Source organism: Coregonus clupeaformis, chromosome 20 (assembly GCF_020615455.1).
Source record: "Coregonus clupeaformis isolate EN_2021a chromosome 20, ASM2061545v1, whole genome shotgun sequence".
NCBI lineage: Eukaryota > Metazoa > Chordata > Actinopteri > Salmoniformes > Salmonidae > Coregonus > Coregonus clupeaformis.
This window is the reverse complement of record NC_059211.1, coordinates 24,300,218-24,320,078: the sequence shown is the minus strand read 5'-3', so window position 1 is coordinate 24,320,078 and position 19,861 is coordinate 24,300,218. Positions and strand designations below refer to the sequence as shown.

The 19,861-nt window shown below is 48.3% G+C and overlaps 1 protein-coding gene across 6 annotated transcripts in view; it reads left to right on the top strand.

The window, feature by feature from the left end:
* The window catches only part of fryl (furry homolog, like), a 65,054-nt gene that overhangs the window by 27,425 nt on the left and 17,768 nt on the right, over positions 1-19,861 (top strand). For 4 of the 6 annotated variants that reach the window (XM_045205427.1, XM_045205429.1, XM_041839127.2 and 1 more), the window contains 38 exons: positions 817-988; positions 1,222-1,354; positions 4,575-4,682; positions 4,842-5,064; positions 5,260-5,439; positions 5,567-5,653; positions 5,745-6,013; positions 6,387-6,597; positions 6,805-6,929; positions 7,116-7,173; positions 7,289-7,380; positions 7,513-7,685; positions 7,820-7,980; positions 8,069-8,179; positions 8,423-8,577; positions 8,693-8,792; positions 8,902-9,070; positions 9,275-9,543; positions 9,629-9,769; positions 9,887-10,058; positions 10,295-10,382; positions 10,484-10,596; positions 10,696-10,846; positions 10,935-11,038; positions 11,197-11,379; positions 11,618-11,819; positions 12,121-12,242; positions 12,451-12,638; positions 12,905-12,999; positions 13,164-13,780; positions 13,975-14,243; positions 14,478-14,618; positions 15,372-15,572; positions 15,956-16,117; positions 16,212-16,286; positions 16,424-16,600; positions 17,359-17,571; positions 18,612-18,782. In XM_045205427.1, coding sequence (XP_045061362.1) covers positions 817-988; positions 1,222-1,354; positions 4,575-4,682; positions 4,842-5,064; positions 5,260-5,439; positions 5,567-5,653; positions 5,745-6,013; positions 6,387-6,597; positions 6,805-6,929; positions 7,116-7,173; positions 7,289-7,380; positions 7,513-7,685; positions 7,820-7,980; positions 8,069-8,179; positions 8,423-8,577; positions 8,693-8,792; positions 8,902-9,070; positions 9,275-9,543; positions 9,629-9,769; positions 9,887-10,058; positions 10,295-10,382; positions 10,484-10,596; positions 10,696-10,846; positions 10,935-11,038; positions 11,197-11,379; positions 11,618-11,819; positions 12,121-12,242; positions 12,451-12,638; positions 12,905-12,999; positions 13,164-13,780; positions 13,975-14,243; positions 14,478-14,618; positions 15,372-15,572; positions 15,956-16,117; positions 16,212-16,286; positions 16,424-16,600; positions 17,359-17,571; positions 18,612-18,782 — 6,381 coding nt within the window. Of the gene's footprint in view, positions 1-816; positions 989-1,221; positions 1,355-4,574; positions 4,683-4,841; positions 5,065-5,259; positions 5,440-5,566; positions 5,654-5,744; positions 6,014-6,386; positions 6,598-6,804; positions 6,930-7,115; positions 7,174-7,288; positions 7,381-7,512; positions 7,686-7,819; positions 7,981-8,068; positions 8,180-8,422; positions 8,578-8,692; positions 8,793-8,901; positions 9,071-9,274; positions 9,544-9,628; positions 9,770-9,886; positions 10,059-10,261; positions 10,383-10,483; positions 10,597-10,695; positions 10,847-10,934; positions 11,039-11,196; positions 11,380-11,617; positions 11,820-12,120; positions 12,243-12,450; positions 12,639-12,904; positions 13,000-13,163; positions 13,793-13,974; positions 14,244-14,477; positions 14,619-15,371; positions 15,573-15,955; positions 16,118-16,211; positions 16,311-16,423; positions 16,601-16,942; positions 16,952-17,358; positions 17,572-18,611; positions 18,783-19,861 lie in introns of all 6 variants that reach the window. The other 2 variants (XM_045205426.1, XM_045205425.1) reach the window with 2 other exon arrangements.

Sequence of the window (19,861 nt, the reverse complement as noted above, 5' to 3'; positions counted from 1 at the left end):
TCTCTCTCTCTCTCTCTCTCTCTCTCTCTCTCTCTCTCTCTCTCTCTCTCTCTCTCTCTCTCTCTCTCTCTCTCTCTCTCTCTCTCTCTCTCTCTCTCTCTCTCTCTCTCTCTCTCTCTCTCTCTCTCTCTCTCTCTCTCTCTCTCTCTCTCTCTCTCTCTCTCTCTCTCTCTCTCTCTCTCTCTCTCTCTCTCTCTCTCTCTCTCTCTCTCTCTCTCTCTCTCTCTCTCTCTCTCTCTCTCTCTCTCTCTCTCTCTCTCTCTCTCTCTCTCTCTCTCTCTCTCTCTCTCTCTCTCTCTCTCTCTCTCTCTCTCTCTCTCTCTCTCTCTCTCTCTCTCTCTCTCTCTCTCTCTCTCTCTCTCTCTCTCTCTCTCTCTCTCTCTCTCTCTCTCTCTCTCTCTCTCTCTCTCTCTCTCTCTCTCTCTCTCTCTCTCTCTCTCTCTCTCTCTCTCTCTCTCTCTCTCTCTCTCTCTCTCTCTCTCTCTCTCTCTCTCTCTCTCTCTCTCCTCTCTCTCTCTCTCTCTCTCCTCTCTCTCTCTCTCTCTCTCTCTCTCTCTCTCTCTCTCTCTCTCTCTCTCTCTCTCTCTCTCTCTCTCTCTCTCTCTCTCTCTCTCTCTCTCTCTCTCTCTCTCTCTCTCTCTCTCTCTCTCTCTCTCTCTCTCTCTCTCTCTCTCTCTCTCTCTCTCTCTCTCTCTCTCTCTCTCTCTCTCTCTCTCTCTCTCTCTCTCTCTCTCTCTCTCTCTCTCTCTCTCTCTCTCTCTCTCTCTCTCTCTCTCTCTCTCTCTCTCTCTCTCTCTCTCTCTTTCTTGCTCTCAGAGGATGAATATTGGCCTGAGGGCCTTCCTGGTGATAGCTGACAGTCTTCAGCAGAAGGACGGGGAACCGCCCATGCCCACAACAGGGGCCAACATGCCCTCAGGAAACACCCTGCGGGTCAAGAAGATCTTCCTCGCCACCACCCTCACTGACGAGGAGGCCAAGGTCATCGGTAGGTCAACACCTCTGAGCTCCGTCCCCATCACAACGGGCCATATGACTCCTACATGACTAGCTTTGTTGCTAACTCTGGCAATTTTACATTGATGTTGAACCTGAAATGTTGATTATTGTGCACTCTACCTGTCAAATACATGTATCAAATAAATAAATAAGCTTATGGGAGTGGGTCATTTTAGGGTCCAGTGTGTAGTGTGAGAGTAATGAATATGTGTGTGTTTGTAGGCATGTCACTGTACTACCCAGCAGTGAGGAAGGCCCTGGACAACATCCTGCGTCACCTGGACAAGGAGGTAGGGCGCTCCATGAGCATGACCAACGTCCAGATGTCCAATAAGGAGCCTGAGGATATGATCACGTAAGTGCCTCTCTGACTTAAAATATACAGTGCCTTCGGAAAGTATTCAGTCCCATTGACTTTTTCCACATTTTGTTACGTTACAGCCCTATTCTAAAATGGATTAAATAAAAGAATAATCCTCAGCAATCTATACACAATACCCCATAATGACAAAGCGAAAACAGGTTTTAAGAATTTTTTGCAAATGTATAAAAAAACTAAAACAGATACCTTTATGTACATAAGTATTCAGATAAGTATTCAGACCCTTTGCTATGAGACTCGAAATTGAGCTCAGGTGCATCCTGTTTCCATTGATCATCCTTGAGATGTTTCTATAACTGGATTGGAGTCCACCTGTGGTAAATTCAATTGATTGGACATGATTTGGAAAGGCACACACCTGTCTATATAAGGTCCCACAGTTGACAGGGCATGTCAGAGCAAAAACCAAACCATGAGGTCGAAGGAATTGGCCGTAGAGCTCCGAGACTGGATTGTATCGAGGCACAGATCTGGGGAAGGGTACCAAAAAAAATATGCCGCATTGAAGGTCCCCAAGAACACAGTGGCCTCCATTCTTAAATGGAATAAGTTTGGAATCACCAAGACTCTTCCTAGAGCTGGCTGCCCGGCCAATCTGAGGAATCGGGGGAGAAGGGCCTTGGTCAGGGAGGTGAACAACCATCTCTGCAGCACTCCACCAATCAGGCCTTTATGGTAGTGGCCAGACGGAAGCCACTCCTCAGTAAAAGGCACATGACAGCCCGCTTGGAGTTTGCCAAAAGGCACCTAAAGACTCTCATACCGTGAAAAACAAGATTCTCTGGTCTGATGAAACCAAGATTGAACTCTTTGGCCTGAATGCCAAGCGTCACGTCTGGAGGAAACCTGGCACCATCCCTACGGTGAAGCATGGTGGTGGTAGCATCATGCTGTGGGGATGTTGTTCAGCGGCAGGGACTGGGAGACTAAGATGAATGGAGCAAAGTACAGAGATCCTTGATGAAAACCTGCTCCAGAGCGCTCAGGTCCTCAGACTGAGGCGAAGGTTCACTCACCTTCCAACAGGACAACGACCCTAAGCACACAGCCAAGACAACGAAGGAGTGGCTTCGGGACAAGTGTCTGAATGTCCTTGAGTGGCCCAGCCAGAGCCCGGGCTTGAACCCGATCTAACATCTCTGGAGACACCTGAGAATAGCTGTGCAGCAACGCTCCCCATCGAACCTGACAGAGCTTGAGAGGATCTGCAGGGAAGAATGGGAGAAACTCCCCAAATACAGGTGTGCCAAGCTTGTAGCGTCATACCCAAGAAGACTCGATGCTGTAATCACTGCCAAAGGTGCTTCAACAAAGTACTGAGTAAAGGGTCTGAATACTTATGTAAATTTGATATTTCCATTTTTTTTATTTGTATACAGTGGGGGAAAAAAAGTATTTAGTCAGCCACCAATTGTGCAAGTGCTCCCACTTAAAAAGATGAGAGGCCTGTAATTTTCATCATCGGTACACGTCAACTATGACAGACAAAATGAGGGGAAAAAATCCAGAAAATCACATTGTAGGGTTTTTAATGAATTTATTTGCAAATTATGGTGGAAAATAAGTATTTGGTCAATAACAAAAGTTTCTCAATACTTTGTTATATACCCTTTGTTGGCAATGACCCAGGTCAAACGTTTTCTGTAAGTTTTCACACACTGTTGCTGGTATTTTGGCCCATTCCTCCATGCAGATCTCCTCTAGAGCAGTGATGTTTTGGGGCTGTCGCTGGGCAACACGGACTTTCAACTCCCTCCAAAGATTTTCTATGGGGTTGAGATCTGGAGACTGGCTAGGCCACTCCAGGACCTTGAAATGCTTCTTACGAAGCTACTCCTTCGTTGCCCAGGCGGTTTGTTTGGGATCATTGTCATGCTGAAAGACCCAGCCACGTTTCATCTTCAATGCCCTTGCTGATGGAAGGAGGTTTTCACTCAAAATCTCACGATACATGGCCCCATTCATTCTTTCCTTTACACGGATCAGTCGTCCTGGTCCCTTTGCAGAAAAACAGCCCCAAAGCATGTGTTTCCACCCCCATGCTTCACAGTAGGTATGGTGTTCTTTGGATGCAACTCAGCATTCTTTGTCCTCCAAACACGACGAGTTGAGTTTTTACCAAAAAGTTCTATTTTGGTTTCATCTGACCATATGACATTCTCCCAATCCTCTTCTGGATCATCCAATTGCACTCTAGCAAACTTCAGACGGGCCTGGACATGTACTGGCTTAAGCAGGGGGACACGTCTGGCACTGCAGGATTTGAGTCCTGCCGGGCGTAGTGTGTTACTGATGGTAGGCTTTGTTACTTTGGTCCCAGCTCTCTGCAGGTCATTCACTAGGTCCCCCTGTGTGGTTCTGGGATTTTTGCTCACCGTTCTTGTGATCATTTTGACCCCACGGGGTGAGATCTTGCGTGGAGCCCCCAGATCGAGGGAGATTATCAGTGGTCTTGTATGTCTTCCATTTCCTAATAATTGCTCCCACAGTTGATTTCTTCAAACCAAGCTGCTTACCTATTGCAGATTCAGTCTTCCCAGCCTGGTGCAGGTCTACAATTTTGTTTCTGGTGTCCTTTGACAGCTCTTTGGTCTTGGCCATAGTGGAGTTTGGAGTGTGACTGTTTGAGGTTGTGGACAGGTGTCTTTTATACTGATAACAAGTTCCAACAGGTGCCATTACTACAGGTAACGAGTGGAGGACAGAGGAGCCTCTTAAAGAAGAAGTTACAGGTCTGTGAGAGCCAGAAATCTTGCTTGTTTGTAGGTGACCAAATACTTATTTTCCACCATAATTTGCAAATAAATTCATTAAAAACCCTACAATGTGATTTTCTGGAGGAAAAAAATCTCAATTTGTCTGTCATAGTTGACGTGTACCTATGATGAAAATTACAGGCCTCTCTCATCTTTTTAAGTGGGAGAACTTGCACAATTGGTGGCTGACTAAATACTTTTTTCCCCCACTGTATATTAGCAAACATTTCTAAAAACCAGTTTTTGCTTTGTCATTATGGGGTATTGAGGGGGAAAAAACAATTGAATTAATTTTAGAATAAGGCTGTAACGTAACAAAATGGGGAAAGGGCAAGGGGTCTGAATATTTTCTGAAAGCACTGTATGTGACCCATAACATGGGTGTTTTACTGTGTGTGTGTCCTTTACACGTTTGTAAACTGTGTGTTGTGTTGCAGGGGGGAGAGGAAGCCAAAGATCGATCTATTCCGTACGTGTGTGGCGGCCATCCCCAGACTGATCCCAGACGGTATGAGCAGACAGGACCTCATCGAGCTGCTAGCCAAGTAAGGACCCCACTCCTTCACATGTACAACCTCTTTCTGGGAGTAATTGAAGAACAAAGCAATGGGGCTTTTATTTTCTGCATCACTAGGAAGGACTGCGAAAGCGGTCTTTAAAAAGCTCTGTTTGTGACTGTTTGACCTGTGTCTCCTCCTCCTCAGGCTGACCATCCACATGGATGAGGAGCTGCGTGGCCTGGCCTTCACCACCCTGCAGGCCTTGATGGTGGACTTCCCAGAGTGGAGGGAGGACGTGCTCTCTGGCTTTGTCTACTTCATTGTGCGTGAGGTCACTGACGTCCACCCCACGCTGCTAGACAACGCCATCAAGATGCTGCTGCAGCTCATCAGCCAGTGGAGGCAGGCCGTCCAGACCAGCAACAAGGTGGGTGGAGAGTGGATAGCTATGGCATCTCTTTTTGTCCGGTTACATTGTGGTCTGTTCTGTGTGTTTTTAACTCTGTACAAGGAAAGGTTTTCTAACTCCTTGCTCTGTACTGTAGTAGTAGTAGGGTTATTGTGTATTTTGACTTGGGTTTGTGTGAGAAAGTAACTCTGTCTGTTTGTGTGTGTGCTCCAGCAGGGCCCTGGCAGCGGGCCGTCTCTGCCCCTGGAGCGCTCTCCTCTGTGGGGGGTGCTGCACGTGGTGGAGGGCCTGGCACTGGTGGTGCTGTGCAGCTGCCGCCCCGCCACTCGGAGGCTGGCTGTTAATGTCCTCAAAGAGGTCCGAGCCCTGCACACCGCTCTGGGCATCGCCAAGGTAACTACCAACTCGCTGATAGATGGGGATCTAAAAGTGACAAAAAGAATGAGATGCAGTGTTTCTAAAGTAACCTCAAGTAAGGTGCAAGAGACTCACATTCATGGTTTCTGTCTGTCTCTCTCAGGGAGATGAGGAGTTGGCCATAGATGTGATGGACAGACTAAGTGCTTCTGTGCTGGAGAGCTTCATCCATCTCACAGGAGCTGACCAGGTAAGAATGACAAAGCTGTTGTGTAATACAGTACACACACACACATACACACACACACACCCTGACCCCCATTCTCCCCTCTCCCCTGCAGACCAACCTGCTATACTGCCCCAGCGGTATCGACCTGCAGACACTGGCAGAATGGAGCTCGTCTCCCATCAGCCACCAGTTTGACGTTGTCAGCCCATCACACATCTGGGTGTTTGCCCACGTGACGCAGGGCCAGGACCCCTGGGTCATCAGCCTGTCCAGCTACCTGCGCCAGGAGCACCTGCCCAAGCACTGCCCCACTGCACTCAACTACGCCTGGATGTTCGCCTACACACGCCTACAGCTGCTCTCTCCACAAGTGGATATCAAGTATGTCTCTAGGCCTTACTCTGTAAATGTGGCTCTCGTGTGTGTGTGTGTGTGTGTGTGCACGTTACATTTTAGGTTGTAAAAAGGCACTTAGAATGGATGTGGTTGCAGTCTGCTCATTAGCGTGCTGGATGATGTCACCGGTTCGTCTATGGTGACCGTACGGTGAACACCATCACTGGAGACTCGGCTTGTGATTGTGGATAACATCATCCTAATAGATCTCTCAGCTGTATATGGATATGAGCCCTGTGATGACGAGAGTTGGTGCCTGTCTTTTTATAATGTGTGTATGTAGGTTGTATGTGTATATGTGGCAGTAATATTCTAATACCACCTGCCTGTTATTAATCTTTGACCTGTGCCCCTGCAGCAGCCCTATAAATGCTAAGAAGCTGAACAGCCTGAGCAGCAGTAGTGACTCGTACCTGGGGCTGTGGAGGAACTACCTGATCCTCTGTTGTAGCTCAGCCACCTCCTCCCCCAACTCTTCCTCCTCCTCCTCCACCTCTGGCTCCGTCCGCTGCTCCCCGCCTGAGACGCTGGCGTCCACGCCGGACAGCGGCTACAGCTACGACTCAAAGGTCAGAGGGCATGACCCTGTAGTGACCCCCTATCCCAAAAAAATTCTATACATTTTGCAAAGTTTTTACGTGGGTGCGGTCAATGATCATTCCTATGCCAAGTTGAAAAAATAGCATATTTTTTTTACTATATTTATTTCCTTTAGTTAGAGATTTTAGAAATGATTTGAGTTGTCATATCGATTTGTGATCTTTGTGTGTATCTAGATTATTGGCACTCCGTCCCCCTCATCCCTGTTCAAACACGTTGTCCCAATGATGCGCTCTGAGAGCATGGACATCACTGAGTCACTCGTCCTGGGGCTTGGCAGGACCAACCCTGTGGCCTTCAGGTGAGGGAGCCGCCCCCCTGTGTGCATGTGGCTGATAGTCATATCTTTGTTGTTTTGAGTTGCCTGTGGTTGAATTTGCATATTTGAATATGTCCTGGTTTGGGGTTATTTGGTTAGTAGGTACAGTATGTAATGGGTGAGTAAGTGTGTGTGGGCATGTTTACCTTAACTTCTATTGTCTTCCAGAGAGTTGATAGAGGAACTGAACCCCATCATTAAGGAGGCTCTGGAGAGAAGACCTGAGGTGGGTGCAGCTCACTGAGCCCCTCGCATCTCATTCATGTATCGAACATCAAAACACTGTACTACCTACAACACTGGCCCTGCTCAGTACTGACTCTTCTCCTCTCTTGTTGCAGAACATGAAGCGACGCAGGCGTCGTGACATCCTGAGGGTCCAGCTGGTCCGGATCTTTGAGCTGCTGGCTGATGCTGGTGTCATCAGTCAGACGTGAGTGGAAACCAGGCCAGATGCCCTAATAGAGAAATAACTACATATGGTTATAGTATCCTAGTAAAGAATCATGGACCTTCCATCTTTGAATTTACTGACCCCTGTCGTTTACCCGCTGTGTGTGTGCAGGGTGAGTGGAGGTCTGGACGGGGAGAGTCACTCTCTGAACTCAATACTGTTGGAGTATGTGGATCTGACGAGACAGCTGCTGGAGGCTGAGAATGACAAAGACTCAGATACGCTTAAAGACATCCGTTGCCACTTCAGTGCTCTGGTGGCTAACATCATTCAGAACGTCCCAGGTACTACACACACACACACACACACACACACACACACACACACACACACACACACACACACTACAAAGTGTAAAATTCTGTATATGTGTGTTTTGTCCATTTTTGTTTGACATCTCTGTGTGTATTCCCACCAGTGCACCAGAGGAGGACTATCTTCCCCCAGCAGTCTCTAAGACACAGTCTGTTCATGTTGTTCAGCCACTGGGCCGGGCCCTTCAGCATCATGTTCACCCCACTGGACCGCTACAGCGACCGCAACATGCAGATCAACCGACACCAGTACTGTGCTCTCAAGGTACAACCAGCTGTTCACACACACTCTAAACACTTCTGAGTCAGGATGTGGTAAATGTTTGTCTACTGTGGGTGTGTTTACCTTGTAGGCCATGTCTGCAGTGTTGTGCTGTGGTCCAGTGGCTGATAACGTAGGCCTCTCCTCTGATGGTTATCTCTACAAGTGGCTGGACAACATCCTGGACTCTCAGGACAGAAAGGTAAGAGAAGAGCACTGCAGCCTCACTGCTGGGCTTAAACCATTCCTTGATTACCACCTACTGTCCTTCATCTGCACTGATTTGATCGCAAAGCAGTATAAGACTAAACTTTCACAATTTAATTATTTAGTGGTGCGGATGAAGGAAAGGAAATGGCTTGACTCTTGAGGTGCCTCACTGAGTGCAGTGTATATGGAGGGCTTGTGCTAATGGTCCCTGATGGTGTCTGTCTCCCCCCTGCAGGTGCACCAGTTGGGCTGTGAGGCGGTGATGCTGCTGTTGGAGCTGAACCCAGACCAGAATAACCTGATGTTTTGGGCTGTGGACCGCTGCTACACTGGCTCACGCCGCGTGGCTGCCGGCTGCTTCAGGGCCATCGCCAATGTCTTTCACAACAGGCACGTCTCCGATTTATTACTCTGATTATAGTGCGTGTTTGTGTTTCTCTGTGTATTAAACTGAAATGCTGTAATCCATAATCTTCTAATATGATTAATATCATATGCTTTACAGGGATTACCAGTTTGACACTGTGGTGCTGCTGAATCTGATCCTGTTCAAGGCGGCTGATTCATCCAGAGATATCTATGAGGTGGCCATGCAGCTGCTGCAGGTTGGTTTGACACATTCCTGGACACCATGTTTATATACTGCCCGTGTCAGCTGGCTTTAGTCCAGTATTTACTAAATGTGATTTTTCTCTGTGTGGTTCTGTTCCCCAGATTTTGGAGCCCAAGCTCTTCCGTTACGCTCATAAACTGGACATCCAGAGAACAGATGGGATCCTGACCCCTCCCTCCCCGCTGCCACACCTCTACTCTGTCTCCTACTACCAGCTGTCTGAGGAGCTGGCCAGGACATACCCAGAGCTCACCCTGCCCATCTTCTCAGGTCTGCACTGTTACACACACACATCACACACTGTCACATAGTCATCTGCCTCATTAGGCAAATCTTAAATGACATTCTGGTCAAGGTAGTGCTCTATAAGGGAAATAGTCTGTCATTTGAGATTCAGGCCTGCAGCAATAGCTTTGGCATTTGGTACAGATTTGACTCTTATTGATGTGGTGACTGTGCTGTTTTCTACCCCAGAGGTGAGCCAGCGCATCCAGACAGCACACCCTGGTGGTCGCCAGGTGATGCTGCACTACCTCCTGCCCTGGATGAACAACGTGGAGCTGGTGGACTTCAAGCCGTCGCCACGGCGACAGGAGGAGACCCCCGTCTGTGAGGATGAGGAGGACGCCCACGAGCGTGATATGATGATGGTCAACAGCCGCCGTTGGCTCCGAGGGGAGGGCTGGGGCTCCCCGCACGCCACCACCATGGTGCTCAACAACCTCATGTTCATGACTGCCAAGGTACGACCGCAACCTAACACCACACACACACATACACACACACGAAATTCACTGTGTTTGAACTGTATTGCTCTTGTATATGCAGTACGGGGATGAGTTTGCGTGGTCAGAGATAGAGAACGTGTGGACCACACTGGCAGATAGCTGGCCAAAGAACCTGAAGATCATCCTGCATTTCCTCATCAGCATGTCAGGGGTCAACAGTGAGCCCAGCCTCCTGCCCTATGTAAGTCCAGTTTGCACACACTATCCTCTCTCCCTCACACACCTCCCATATCCAACCATTATTTGGTTATCTCAAATGTGTGTTAAAACACGTGTGTTTATGTGTGTGTGTCCTCAGGTGAAGCGTGTGGTGGTGTACCTGGGCAGGGATAAGACTATGCAGCTGCTGGAGGAGCTGATGTGTGAGCTGGACCTGACAGACCCAGTGAGCTCTGCTGTCACTCACATGGACAACCCTCCCTACTACCGCATCACCTCCAGCTACAAGATCCCCTCCGTCACCTCAGCAGGTATATATCACACTGTCCGCTGTCTTCTATACATGTCCCTCCTCTATGTTATAGCCCCACTGTCCTGGGATATAAAATAGATGCTTGATGTTTCTATGGTACTTATTCCCCCATCTACTTCCTCATGGACTTTTGGAGTGTATGTATGACTGTCATAATGTCATAACATTTTGTCATGTTCCTCCTAAACCTTGTTGCCATAGTTCCTAGATGCCTTTCCCGATCTCTGTCCACAGGAACCACCTCCAGCAGTAACACCATGGTGCCAGGGACCGACGGTCACCATGACAGCAGCAAGAACAAAGACCCCAACATGGACGACAGGTATGAGATTCATACACAACATGTTCACACACACACACAGACCGAGACCGACCGACCGACCGACCTGTGAGACTACAGCTGTCTCTCTCTGTTCTCTGCAGTTACACCCATCTGGACATCTACAGTGGTCTGAACAGTAACCTGAACCGTCAGCACCACCGCCTGGAGTCTCGCTACAGCAGCAGCTCTGGAGGATCCTATGAGGAGGAGAAGAGTAAGAGACCCTCCACCCAGCCATACTATTCTTACTTTATGCTTTATATGTACACACATCCATGTTGCCACAGGTGTGATAATCCCCTGTTTTGTCCAGGTGACTCCATGCCACTGTATGCTAACTGGCGTCTGAAGGTGATGGACCACAACCGTCCCGAGCCCCTCCCTTTCCCTCCCACAGGGGGCTGCTGGTCCCCTCTGGTGGACTACCTGCCAGAGACCAACACCCCTGGAGTACCCATCCACAGGTAACCTCTACCCCCTCCACTTGACCTCTGACCTGTCTGTATGACCTCTTCCCTGACCCAGCTGACTCTCTGGTGTGGTGTTTCTCAGGTGTAACATAGCTATCATCCTACTGACTGACCTCATAGTGGACCATGGGGTCAAAGTGGAGTGGAGCGCCTACCTTCACCTCCTGCTGCACTCCATCTTCATAGGTAACTCACCGCTCACCTTAATACAGCTGGCTGATTACAACTTGAGTGATGTATACTTGTCCTTAGATGCTTAATTTACAGGCAAAACAAACTCTTCATTTGCCAGTGTTCATGTTTATGGAATAGATTTCTCACCAGTCCCTTATTTCTTCCGCCAGGGTTGGACCACCAGCACCCTGAGGTCTACGAGCACTGCAAACGCCTACTGCTTCACCTGCTGGTCGTCCAGGGAACCAACAGCAGCGTCCAATCCCTGGCCTCTGTGCTACTGCGCAACCGGGAGTACAACGACCCCAAGGTGCTGACGGTGAAGCCACCGCCCCACGAGTTCAACCTCACAGGTCAGTAGCGCTCTGCAAAGATCTGAGTAGTTTAGCTAAAGAACAGAAATATCCCTTTGTCTAGTTCTGTATTGTCCAATAAGATCAGGAGGGGGCAGCAGAGATCCATGTCCTCATTTGCTCTCCTGTCTTCACAGATCAGTGTGTGAAATCTCATAGATGTGTGTTTATCTCAAGTTTATAGCGATTTGTCAGCCATGAATCGCTGTTCTCATGTGCTTGTGTGTTACTCATGCAGGAATGTGTGACGTTGTGCCAGACTATCAGCCATCTCCTATGACAGACTCAGGCCTGAGCTCCAGCTCCACTTCGTCCAGCATCAGCCTGGGTGCAGGAGGAACCCCCCTGCCTCACCTCACCCCCACCCTAATTAACGAGGTGGACGTCATCGCCGAGCAGGATGAGAAGGTCAAGGCCCTCATCGAGTTTGTCACCTCCAGGTGAGTACCTGAGACTGCATTTACTTGGGAATTTATGTATTCTGTCATAGCTGTATATATCAGTTATTTGTCTTGTGTGATTTACCCTCATGACTAACTTCTTCATCCAATCCATGTATCTGGTCTCACGCTTGCAGCCATGTCTGAAAGGATGGGGTATTTCTCAATTGCATGTGTTTGCGTGTGATAATACAATTTGTTTTTACCTTTTGGGAAGAGAATATCAGAGTTGGATGTGTTGTGTGATGATAGTTCTGACTTCCCTAGTTTCCTGTCCTGATTCTGTCTTTCTGTCCTGCAGAAAGCGGGGGCCCCTGTGGAACCATGAGGACGTGTCGCCCAAGAACCCCAACATAAAGAGTGCTGACCAGCTGAGTGTGTTCCTCAGACATGTAGTGACAGTCTTCAAACAGTCTCAGTCAGGTCAGTGTGTTTTATTAAAGTCTGTTCCTTATCTCCTTCTACTGTATTGTCTTTCAACAACTGACTGTCCTGTCCACATTTGTTAGCACTCCACAAAAATAGATTTATATCAACCATTGTTGATTAGCATGAATTATCCCTCTATTCTAATTTGTCTGTAACATCTCTGCGTTTTGATATTAAATATATCTGTGTGTTTGTTAATCAGGTTTCCAGCTGGAGCAGTTGCTGAGTGAGGTAGCGCTGCAGACTGCTCTGTCCTGCTCGTCTCGTCACTATGCAGGGCGCTCCTTCCAGATCTTCAGGGCTCTCAAACAACCCCTCACAGCCGCCACGCTTTCTGATGTCCTCTCACGTCTTGTAGAGACAGTGGGCGACCCTGGAGAGGAGGCACAGGTGAGCTACACCCCCACCTGTATCAAGACAACCACCTTTAAATATGGCCTTTGGGCTATCTTCTCTATTACTGTTATTACTAACTTCTGATCTCAGATCAGAGAGTGTCGCAGTTTGAACAGGCACTACGCTCCAGAGGGATCAGCCACTCTGACCTGGGATCAGTGTGGATCAGCAGCCCCATTAGGAAGCAGCAGCCACTGGGTACTGCAGTATGAGGGGTCTGTCTGTCTGGGTGGTTGACCTCTGCTCCTCTGTCTCCTCAGGGTTTTGTTATCGAGCTGCTGCTGACTCTGGAGTCAGGGATCGACACTCTCGCTGACACCGTCAAGAATTATGACCTCCTCACTGCCTTGGCGAAGTAAGCACTGACCAATTCAATATCTGATACATCCACACTCTTTTTCAACGCACTCTCTCAGGAAACACACACATGCATTCACACTTTCTCAACACACACATCTTTGAGACTGTCTAAAACCCAGTGCTAGTGAAATACTCAGATTGTAATTTCTTATCCTGTAGGGTCTCTGCCCATGAGCAGCTGCTGGGGGCTAAGTTTGCAGCCAATAGGAAGAGCACGGGCCAGCTGAACCTGAGTAGTGGGGGTCTGTTTCACCACGGCCACTACCCCCACGGCCACGCCCGCAGCAACTCCCTCCGCGCCAGCCTCATGGGTGAACGCAAGGGCGACCGTCGCCGCAGCAACACCCTAGATATCGCCGACCGGCTGGGTGGCAGCCATGGCAACCTAGCCCGAACACAGAGCTTGTCGTCGTTGCGGGAGGGTGGAGGAGGGGGTCCTGGGGGGGAGGCCATCCCTCCTGTGGACCCCACCAACCTGATGGCCACGGTGTTCTGGATAGCAGCCTCCCTCCTGGAGTCGGACTATGAGTTTGAGTACCTGCTGGCCCTGCGGCTGCTCAACAAGCTACTGGGCCAGCTGCCCCTGGAGAACGCAGACAGCAGGGAGAGGCTGGAAACAGTGCAGGCCAAGCTGAAATGGTACAGCTTCCCTGGTCTGCTGCAGCTCTTCCTCAAGGGTTTTACATCAGCCTCCACCCAGGAGCTCACCATCCACTTGCTCAGCAAGCTCATCAGCGTCTCCCGCCACACACTGGTCGACCCCTCCAAGGTGGCAGGTAAGAGAGCAGGTATTGATCTTATTGATTTTTATCTAGCACAAGTTCCTGGCTTCATGCTTGGTAAATGCCACTAAACCCCCTAGGACTTGCTGGAGCTTGCTGATGGGTCTAGACCTGTTTCTCTTCCTGTGTTACCTCAGGAGATCGAGATTCACTTGATCTTGATGTCGTCTGTTGCTGTCTCCTTGTAGGTTTTCCTCTGAATATCCTGTGCCTGCTGCCTCACCTCATCCAGCACTTTGACAGCCCCACTCCGTTCTGCAAGGAGACGGCTGATAAGATAGCCAAGGTGTGTGCCGAGGAGAAGTCAGCCACGCTGTCTAACCTGGCCCACATGATGAGCCTGTACAGCACACACAGCTACTCCAGAGACTGCACCAACTGGATCAACGTGGTGTGTCGTTACCTACACGATGCCTTCTCTGAGATCACCTTAAATCTGGTCACATACCTGGCAGAGGTAAGCACCCGCAACACCAGCCTTCATAGAGGTAATGAGGAGAATCAAAGCTGACAACTTATTTGCATAGTCAGTCCATGGCCTCTGGTTAATTTACATTTACAGTAACTTATTTTGTTATTATGACAGGTCAGCCGTGTTAATTACTGATCAGCTGGTAAGAAGATGTCCAACATCCAACCCATGATGGTGGTTGTGAGAGCCTATTCCTAACCCTTCCCCTCTCACCCTCAGTTGCTGGAGAAGGGCCTACCCAGCATGCAGCAGTCCCTGTTACAGATCATCTACAGCCTGCTGAGTCACATTGATCTGTCGGCTGCGCCCGTCAAACAGTTCAACCTGGAGATCATGAAGATCATCAGCAAATATGTCCAGGTGAGACAGACCTGGTTTCTCTTTTTCAAATTCAGCTCCGCACTCTGACACTCTTAAAGCCTCCCATCTCTGAGAGGATTGAGAGAAAATAATGAATGTGAATTGGCCGATACAGAAATAAAGGTGTCTGACACAGAATGTACTGTGTGTGTCACGTGGTTCGTTCATTTCAGCAGATAGAACCTTTGGTGTGAATGTGTGAGGGAGAAAGCCAGAATGACTCCCTCTACAGAGTGATGCACTTGAAGAATAGTATATAAAAGCAGGTCATGGATCTCAGGCCATTTGGACACAGCCAGCCAGCCACAGCTCTTTATGGAGGAGCCTTTTACGAGCTCTGACCCCTGGGCTCTTCAGCTGGCCTGACTACCACTCCTACCCTCCCTCACCCAGCCTCAGGAAAATTCTCCACTTACCGACCACCACAGCAGTGGGTGCTTTTGTATTGTAGATTATTTATTTAGTGTGTGTGTTTGAATTAAGACCTCAATCCGTTTTTTCAAGGTTGCTTGTAAGGGATGGCAGCCTGGTCCGAGTAGGATCCAATACAGTATCATGGGGGCACTGACTAGACATTTTGTTCCTTCACATCTGTGGATAGGCTTAGAATCGGATAGTTTAAGGTGAAAGACAATACATTTCTTAACCTTCCCTAGAACAGAGGTGTGCTTTTATCCCATTAAAAAACCATGAAATCCTCTTATTGACAATTAACCAACGCCACCTCTGTGTTTGATCCTGTGTGTTCCCCAGAGCCCATACTGGAAAGAGGCCCAGAACATTCTGAAGCTGGTGGTGTCTAGGTCGGCCAGCCTGGTGGTGCCAGACGAGGTGCAGCGCTCCTACAGCACAGAGTCCTCTGGATCCCCAGAGATTGCCTTCACTCGCATCTTCAACAACTCTTCTAAAGAGCTACCTGGCAAGACACTGGACTTCCACTTCGACATCTCAGAGGTGAAGTCTTGCCTGCTCAATGTGTTTATGAACTGTAGTGCTTTGTTTTATGTTGTAACATGTCTTTGTATTAAACTTTATGTGCTGCTAGTTTGGCCAGGTCTCTCTTGTAAAATGTTTTATTTCAGTAAAATAAATGTTAAATACAATTTTAAAAAGTACTGTCCTGACCTCTGTCCTGACCTCTGTCCTGACCTCTGTCCTGATCTCTGCACCCTCTTATTTTTCTCATCTTTTCGTCCTTCTCCGATTCTTATTTTTTCAGTTTTTCACTCTTTCCATTTTTCTTTCACTCACCTTTTACCTTCAGCCCTACCTTTTTAAAAAAATGTATCAGACCTGTAGAATCTAGATTATTAACTGGTGTAACCTTTGACCCCCAGACGCCCATCATAGGGCATAAGTATGGGGACCAGCGCACAGCTGCAGGGCGGAATGGGAAGCCGCAGGTCATCGCTGTGACCCGGAGCACATCCTCCACCTCCTCTGGATCCAACTCCAATGGCCTGGTGCCTGTCAGCTGGAAGAGGCCTCAACTCTCTCAGGTACTTACAGCCATTGGATATGTTACAATGAGGTTTGATATGATGTTTAAATGTCTTATTTGTTTGTTAATATTTAATTGTCGTCTTATTTCAGAGGAGAACCAGAGAGAAGCTCATGAACGTTCTCTCTCTGTGTGGTCCCGAGTCTGGCATTCCCAAGAATCCTTCTGTAAGACACCTGGCATGTCAAACTGTGAGCGAGCATGACTAGTGATCAACTTCAACAGAATATATCCCAGCCATCCCTCCATGTGGTTATTGAACCCGTTTACCATAACTGTTCTATCTTTCTCTGTGTGTGTTTAGGTGGTGTTCTCATCCAACGAGGACCTGGACTCAGGTGACCAGCAGACCAGTCTGATCCCCACGGTGGAGGAGGTGGTGAGGGAGGAGGATGTGCAGGAAGAAGATGCAGGAAGTGAGCAGCAGTTTGGAGTCTTCAAGGACTTTGATTTCCTGGACGTGGAGCTGGAGGATGCTGAGGTGAGGGGTGATTTACTGTACAGTAGAAGGAGCCATCTGTGCGCACACACACACACACACACACACACACACACCTCTTACTTTTTAATGTCTTGTATAGGATCATTTACAATAGTCTCTGCTATTGCACCATCATTTCAGATCATGTTGTTGATTGGTGACAATAAATGGTTTCATTCAGTGCGTGTGTGATCGTGCGCTCAAATACGTCTGAGCGTGTGTCTTAACATCTGTGTGTGTTTGTACAGTTCTTGGTATGACTTTTCTTCCATGTCCTATAACTGTCCCTACTACCTACTCTTTCTAACCCACTTGTTACCTTTTCTCTTTTCCCGCCACAAGGAGTTCCAGGTACGTTTGGGCCAGCAGGAGCCTTTTAAAGCTGCCCTCCTAACTGCCCTGGTGTCACTCTGTCAGTCATGTGATTGTTGTCATCCTGTAGAAGCACCTGTTTTGTCTGTGTAGAAACAGACAGCCAATGAAGCATGCCACAAATACTTTTTTGGTTCATGATCAATGTAGTCTGCACTTGAAGTGATTAGGTCAAACAGCCTGAAAGAATAGGTGTCATCTCCTCCACTTCCCATTACTGCATACACAGCTCTTTAGATGTGACGTGTTAGTGGCATACATTGTTGTGTTTTCTTGTGTTTGGTCTTGTACTTGTGCTGTTGTGATTCATCCACATTTTCTCCGCTATCTCAAACTTCAGTTAGTTCTACTGGTATCTGACTGTTGTTTCCTTGGGTGTCCTGCAGGGGGAGAGCATGGACAACTTCAATTGGGGCGTGCGTCGGCGCTCCCTGGACAGCATGGACAAGGGGGAGGGAGACGGGGACACGCCGTCCCTGCAGGAGTGCCAGTACACCGGGAGCACGCCCAGCCTCAACCTCACCAACCAGGAGGACACGGACGAGTCGTCTGAGGAGGAGGTACTGAGCGCTAGCCAGATTCTCACCCGCTCTGGCCTAGTAAGTCTCACCCATCACAAGGGTGGCCCTGTCCCCTGCCCGCCCCCATTCTCCTCACACAGTCCGCTGGCATTGTGTGTGTGTGTGTGTGTGTGTGTGTGTGTGTGTGTGTTCCACGCACTGAGCAGCGTTACTGCAGAGCTACAACCGTGCCTGTTATGGGCAGGGGCTAGACGCTTGCTTCCGCTGGAAACGGGCACTATTTCACTCCCTGCCCCCCCCCTTCACCCCCAATCATAGACCCGCTATCCTCATTTTACTCCTTACCCACAAACCAGTACCCCCTTCCCCCATAAGTTAGTTTTTTAGGTAAGTAAAGTACAGACCCAAACTATACTTCTGAAAATCAGTCCAGTTCAGCTTTCTGATATGTTTAGGTCAAAGACAGACATAGCTCATTCACATACACAATAACTGTGTTTAGCTACATAAAAAAGAAACTCAAAGGAGTCCATAGCATGAAATGTATTTAGTCAAGTTACAACTGGCATCAAATTAACAGCATGTTCCTTTGTGAGCATGATCCCAATAACCCAAACCTCTGGCTGCCTTTCTCTAACTCTTTGCTTTGCTCTAAATGGCTAGTCAGCTGTTATTCTAGAGCTGCTCTTCAGTCTATGCTCTCCTCTTCTTCCTCATTTGCTCTTGATAGTGCGCTGTGCAAGTGAGACTGCCTCTAGTGGCCCAAATACTGTAACATGTTTAGCTTCAGAAACTGATATTTATTAACTTTTAAACAATGACATGCAGCATTTCATTTGCGGGCAGAATAATGTGAGAATATATTGCTTTTCAAATAACAAAGATATATTGTAATAATGCCTGGAATATAGCATGTTTTTAGAATGGTAAACATCTTATTCTTAAAAAAAACTAAACAGTACACTAGCAGATATCCTGGAGACGTGGAGCAGAGGACCAGATAATATGGAGATATTTAATTAGGGGGTTTCATTTAATTTTGTATTTACCTTCTAGTTCTAAATGGAGAAGTTTAACCTTTTTTTTTCTCTCTCTCTCTCTTCCTCCCCTCACTCCAGATGAACTGTGACTCTGCTGCGGACGATGCCACGTCCAATCATGTGGACTCTCTGCAGCAGTCCCAGGAGTCGTCCAGCAGTGCCCTGTCAGAGGAGACCACAGCCCTGCTGCCCCGCCTGGACAGCCCTGCACTGGAGATGCCCCGCTCTGACTCCAGGCAGCTGCCTGAGGTGCGACCAATCGGGAGAACAAAATTGTGGTGCTCCGGCTCTTTCTAGCTCCTTATCCTCCTCTTTAAACCTCTTCCTACCTCTGCTGCGCTCCGTCTCGCTCATGTTTCACACAGAGAGATGGTGGCGGCCTCCTCCCTCTGTCTGCCTCTAGGGAGAGAGCTGTACCTGTTGTGCAGTAGGGGGCACTTTCTCTGTTCACATCTCCCTCCGTCTCCAACTCTTTCTCTCAACTTGTCGTGCTGCTCTGGGTGTGTGGGTGCTGTGGTGGGCTAGCTTTTGCTTCTCTGATTGGCTGGTTTGTGGTGCTTAAATGTGTGATTGGGGGAGAGATTGTCAATGCTCACCTCAGGCCAGCCGAAACGTCACCTCTCAATTTGGAACCTGAACACTCAACTGAACTCACTGTTAAATTACTGAGCACTGGACACCAGCGTCCTACTCTGCGTGGCAGACCCATGTGTGAGTATGAGCTAAATTAGTTAAGTCCGCTCCATTAGAGAGCATTGTGAAGCAACACAGAGACATGCATTAGATTAAACCAGTGAGCACAGTTAACCAGGGAACGCAATCAGGTAAACCATACTAACATGCAGTCACTAACAGCTTCCATTATTATCCATTATCTACCACTACTAACCTGTGTAACCATGGTGAGGATGCACTCTTGCTCAACACTTCTTCCACAGAATGTATAGTTCTGTCTTAAGGTTTTGTATTGATAGTTTATGCTGCTCATGTTTGTCCCCGAAGATCCCATTTTGAATTGATTGTCTCATACACACTGACACAGGACCCACACCTGGTTATTGTGTGAACGAAACTGAGACAGGGAATGTTCAATGGGGGCCGTTCTGTGAGAAATAACACCAGTCTTTTCCCCAGTAATGTGAATGGAGCTTCCGTATGAGCTCATTCCTGTCCCTGCTTATAACCATCATCTCAATATCAGCCCAAGGACATCTCCCCCATCACAGGCCCAGGTCTTAGTTTAATGAGCCCCAGATAAAACCATCAATACTATTACTCATCCCTCCACGACGGCCCAGACGTCCACCCACTCCTAAAAGCGTTCCGTA